Source organism: Terrapene carolina, unplaced genomic scaffold, assembly GCF_002925995.2.
Source record: "Terrapene carolina triunguis isolate 2854851 unplaced genomic scaffold, T_m_triunguis-2.0 Scaffold211, whole genome shotgun sequence".
Classification (NCBI taxonomy): domain Eukaryota; kingdom Metazoa; phylum Chordata; order Testudines; family Emydidae; genus Terrapene; species Terrapene triunguis.
Window position 1 is genome coordinate 18927879 of NW_020664562.1, and position 5846 is coordinate 18933724.

At 38.3% G+C, this 5846-nt stretch overlaps 1 protein-coding gene across 1 annotated transcript in view; it reads right to left on the reverse strand.

Moving 5' to 3' along the window:
• Window positions 1-375: 375 nt before the first annotated feature.
• Window positions 376-5846, reverse strand: part of LOC113407381 (glycogen debranching enzyme-like) — a 55783-nt gene continuing 50312 nt past the window's right edge. The window contains exons 30-34 of the mRNA XM_029912399.1: window positions 5366-5577; window positions 4748-4845; window positions 4041-4128; window positions 3814-3947; window positions 376-747 (exon numbers count right to left, since the gene is read on the reverse strand). Of these exons, the coding sequence (XP_029768259.1) occupies window positions 630-747; window positions 3814-3947; window positions 4041-4128; window positions 4748-4845; window positions 5366-5577 (650 nt within the window). The 3' untranslated portion in view covers window positions 376-629. The remainder of the gene's footprint in view (window positions 748-3813; window positions 3948-4040; window positions 4129-4747; window positions 4846-5365; window positions 5578-5846) is intronic.

Consider the following 5846-nt stretch of genomic DNA (forward strand, 5'->3'; position numbering starts at 1 on the left):
GTGTTCAGTTGAACACGGAAGAGAAGAAATTGTTAGGAAAAGCCACACAGTTCATCACAGAGGGACAAAACACTAATGAAAGTGCAATCTATGAAATGCATGACTGCAGCAGAAAACACATCATACTACCTATACCTGTACAATCTATTCTCCCCCATGATGAGCGTGCATAGCATCTACTGACTAAGAGAAAATATGGAAAAGAGAACCCCATGAGTTTAAACTCAGATTTTTGGAACCACTTGGCATTCATATTCTAATTTGGAACTAGACTATTCTTTTAACATCTTTCTATACAGGATATAGTTTAATTTAGTATGTCTACAAATCAAAAGCTATTTTAAATGCATTTGTGTACATTCTCCAAGTTGCTGCTTTATAAGCTTTTCTGTATCAAGTGTATATATATTCATACTAATGACTTGATTTTCAGAAGTGCTGAGCAGCACTCTTAAATACCTCTTCTGTGAATGGGAGATACAGATACTAAGCACCTTTGAAAAAAAATCAGACCATAGTTATTTAAGTGACTGTGCAAAACATTTTCACTACAGTATGAGCAAACTGTTCATTTGTACCTTTTGAATACAAGTACATAGCAAATTTTACCAAGTAATCAAAGCCAACTTTTACAAGTCATAAAGAACCTCAAGGATAACAGCAATTGACCAGGCTTGTGATTCACAGCTGAATGGACAATATTGCCCATTTTCATTTGTCAGCTCTGGAAGCCCCTTCCAGGATGACCTGACCAAAAAAAAAAAAAAAATATAAAAAAAAACCCCAGTGAAAAATATGATTATACTATATTTCATAACAAATTAAAAGAACATTTCTCTTGTAGGATTATACTTCTAACATGTTTTAAAAGTATGAGTCAATTAAGCCAAGTGTACAAAAGAAGAAATGCCAAACACAATGAAATAAAAATAAGAGAGCATTAACATATAACAAGGTACACGGTAATACTAAAACATGCGTATGTTGCAGGAGCTTCCTGAGACTCCAGGCGGGGGAGCCTTCAATAACCTGAGAAGTACAGCTTATCTTTGCAGTGCGACTGAAATAATACAATCAGCATGATTTTGTGCATGCACATAAGGTTCTTACTAGCCTGACTGGTGTTTTTATCCATGCTATTTATGAAAGTGTATTTCAAGCTGTTATAAGATTCCCAAATTAAATGGTAAGTCTAGTTGTTTTAAATAAACTTCTATTTTTCACTTCTCCCTTCAGTTTTTCATTAACTGAATGAAATAAAGCAGGGGTCGGCAACCTTTCAGCAGTGGTGTGCCGAATCTTCATTTATACACTCTAATTTAAGGCTTCGCGTGCCGGTAATACATTTTAATGCTTTTTAGAAGGTCTCTCTACAAGTCTATAATATATAACCAAACTACTGTTATATTTAAAGTAAAGTAAACAAGGTTTTCAAAATGTTTCAGAAGCTTTATTTAAAATTAAATTAAAATGCAGATCTTATCAGTTTAGTGTGATCCTTGCCCTTGCTTTTCCTTGCTGAGTTTTCCAATATCTGGCACGTATTTGGATACTTTAAGCTGCACACAGGCTTCTGAGTGATCAGTTGTTAACCGGCTCCGAGAGGGACAGAGGACAGATTTCAAGTGTGAAAATACCTGTTCACACAGGTATGTGGATCCAAATGCTGAAAGCACTGCAAATGCAATTTTCTTCAAACAGTTAAATTTCACTGGCAGGGACGTCCAGCAGGTCAGAATAGAGGCCCATGATCTCTCTTGGTAGCTTCAAGTGCGTTCCGCAGATCCACAAACTTTGATGTCCACAATTCTGAACTTTTTAACTGAATGAGTTGCATTTCAAAATCTTCAACACCCATCCACTGAAATACAGACAAATTCAAGCCAACCCCGCTCTGGGATTTCGGCTGCAGGCTCCTGCCAGCTGGGATCTCAGCCCGCTGCTAGCCTGGGGGAAGGAACCCCAGGCCAGCAGCGGGTGCTGAGTTGGACCTGCGGCGGGCCCCCAACTGGCAGGAGCCGGCAGCGGGAACTCCAGAGCGGGGTGGGCTGAGCGGCTCAGCCCGCCGCAGCTCTGGGGTTTTCACCAGCGGCTCCTGCCAGCCGGGGTCTCAGCCCGCTGCCAGCTTGGGGTTCCTTCCCCCCAGGCCAGCAGCGAGTGCTGAGTTGAACCCGCGGTGGGTCCCGCAGGAGCCGGCAGGGAACTCCAGAGTGGGCGGCTCAGCCCACGCTGCGTGCCAGGAAAAATCGGCTCGCATGCCAACTTTGGCACGCGTACCGTAGGTTGCCGACCCCTGAAATAAAGTATCTGAGAACCAAAGGAAACGTTGAGAGCTGCTTTTAGACATTAACGATAACACAGGAAAATAAAGCTACAGATTGCCCATCATAGACATCCCAAGGCCACAAGTTTCGGCACTACCAATTCTACTTTTTGTTTGATCATTGGATTTTGAGGTTGAGGATGGTGCTGGTCCTTTTGGCCTTTCATCTGCACTGGACGCTAGCCGTAAACTATGATGAATTAACCATTCCTACAAATTCCTAATCTTAGGTTACATAGGAATAGCACCTAAAAAAATCTAACTGCCATCATGATGCTATGAAAAAAAAACTTCCTAGGCCTCAGCTAATTTGGCCCCAATGTGAAAAATTGCTTCCTTCTCCTTAACACAGGCAATTGGTCAGACCCACAGGATCCTCAAACACAGTTCTTATACTACTATATGCTTCTATATAACTACAGGAAGGAAGAGTGGGTTCAAATAAAATGGAGTAAGAGGCTTGAGAAACCCCATGCAAGGGTTTGAATTGATAATGGTGGGGAGCAAGGAGTCAGTTAACTCCCATCTCCCTCTGGCTGGCCAATGGGTGGCAGAGCACACATGGGGAGGGAGAACACTCCCCCCATTTTATTCTAAAACTGTCCAGAATGTTGCAGGTCCAATCAAGTCTCCCACCCATTAAACTGGGTGGGTGGCATATTGAAGGATCTCTGTATATCTAGAAATGCTTTGCGAGGGGTGAAAATGGGAATTATTCAGAATTATAGTGGAGAAGAAGAAGTGTATAGAGAAAAAATATTGCAGGAAGAACAGGGAAGGACTAAAGAGCGGACAAGAGAATAAAAGACCAGGGGGAAGATTAGGGAAGGCCATATGCACTGTAGGAGAGTAAATGCCTTTGTTTTCTTAATGAAGTAATATTTCCATTGTGCAGTGAAGTGATGAGTTTCTGAAATGCAGTTCTATAGTAATGATTAATTGGCACATTCACGTGACCTACCCAATCAACTTCAGAAGTTGTATAAAATGGCATTACATAATTTAACGGTTATTTCCTTACATTATTTAACCTGTTGTGATCAGCCCCCAGACTGTTGAAAAATATAGCTCGAGCAGTTTTGAAAGTACACATCCATATTTTTTCTTCTGCATCACATTTTTTGTAAGTAGTCTTGCAATTTAGACCTCAAATTCTGTTTTCTCTTAATAAATATTTTCTATTTATTCTTCTCCATGACTGATTTTAAAATTGCTCTCACTTTGTGATAGGGCAGATATTAAATATTTCAGATAAAAAAAAGCAGTAATGTTTAGCCTATTTTGAAGGCTGATGTAGGATTTAAATGGCACACTGTATAGTTGTGACATTTACACTCAGAAAACACCAAATCACTGGTGCTTATTTTGTAGGTCTTAAATGCTCAAAAACATTTTTTGAAGAAAGTTTGTGTGTCTCTATATCTTTTATATGCAACTGGACATTGGACACCACTAGTTTGGATTAATATTTTAACTGTATGATGACCTACCTCTCAAGATGAACATAATGGCGAGAGAGAACATTCTTAATCAAAACCACAGTCTTTGCGTACATCTCTGGACCAATTAACCTGGAAAAGTACAACTTTGCACGAAGGAAATATCCAATAGGCCAGAGCCATTCCTAAACAAAAAGATAGAGATAATATAATAGCTATCAATTTGAGATATCAACAGACTTTAATTTAATGTGAAACTCAGGAATTTTAAAGCTTACAGGTCCTTGATGGTAATTAAAACCTTTGGCAACATTGTAGTGGTCACTGTCCAGGGCATTATCATATACTCCACAGTAAACCATATCACTGTAAGAAAGTAAAGGATTTAGACAAGGCAACAAGTTAAATAAAATTTATGCAATGCATTAGAGAAATAACTCAAAATAATATGAATTCACATGGTTAGATGGTACTCAGCACAGCACAAGGGAGACAGTAAGGAAGGACCATTATATCATGGCCCTAACAAGATAATTATAGCATTAATATTCTTCAGTTGTTAGTTTATGCAAGACCTATTGCATTAATACTACGAACTCTATGTTCAGTCCATAACTATAGTATATTGGTCACAATACTGTCATAACTTATGCTCAACATTCTATGTGCTGCCTTTTTTCAAACTAATACTAATACTGTATTGCCAGTTTTATTAGAAGTTTTTGAAAATTTAATGACCAACTTCTAATGGGAGCAAAATAGTAAATAAAATGGTGATTTTGTAAATAACTAAATGAATCTGAACTGGCTTTAGAACAGCTAAATAATCTTGACTAAAATAAATATATTATATACTGTAATTAGCTAGTGCATTTCTTGAGGTATTCTTAATGAATGAAACATATCAAAGTGAACTTTTTACTGTTAGTCTGGTTACATGATTAAAACTATGCATACTACACATAATGATCTCTAATATGCTTACTCTGGATCCAACGTTTTCATTCCCAGTGGACCAAGCAGCTTTTCCTCTGCTATCTCAAGAGCTTTCCAAGCTTTCTCAGGACTGAATATCTCAGGGGCCTGGCAGAATAACAGACATTTAATCAATGAACTCTGCATTTAAAAAATTAGTATTTTTTATGAAATCAACAAACTGCATAGTGCATTTCAAACATTTCTATTACTTTTCAATATGCTCATGGAGAAAACTACAGCCCTTTATAATAGATATAAAATGTATCAGGACTCCTCACAAATTCCATAAAGAAATTAAACAAAACAAAAAAAAAGCAATTTTCAGTAGCACCGTGCAAACGCATCTTCAATACAGGAAGTTCCTTTTTATATTTATCCTAATGACACATTGGTTAGCAGGCCTAAACATAATTAGGCAAGTCCTTTAGAAGAGGTTCTAGATGGGCTGATGCTGAAAGTTTATTAAAAAAAAAAACAACAACCACTACTCCATTAAAGATACAAGTGTATTCCAAGCAATGGGTCCCTCCTGGTTTACCCCATGCAAATGAATCCCCCCAAGTTTAGTTCAATTCAATCAAAATAGTTAAAGGAGCTGTGACTATGAACATGTTTTTCCACTCACCACAACCATTGCTATAGTAAAATTTGGCCTGAGCTGGTAATCGCACCAAGGACTTGAAGCTCCATAGCTGTCCTTGTATATGCCACGCTTGTGAACCAGATTTGGATGTTTTTCATTAGGATCTGCTGGGTTCTCAGAGACAAAGAACAGCTTTTCAAAGTGCCCTTGAATCTTCCTGTTCCACTCGTCATATGTGATGGTTTCTTTTTTTCCTGAAAAATGTTAATATACAGGATTTGTTTTCTAGCAATAAGTCTACTCCTCTCCTTAGTTTTGTAAATATTACTGACTCTTGCATACTTGAAGTCTTAAGAAACTTCTATGGCTGCTGATAAAATAAGGAATGGCCATTATAACGTGTAGATTAGTACACCTCTACCTTGATATAATGCTGTCCTCGGGAGCCAAAAAATCTTACCGTGTTATAAGTGAAACCGCGTTATATCGAACTTGCTTTGATCCATTGGAGTGCGCAGCCCCC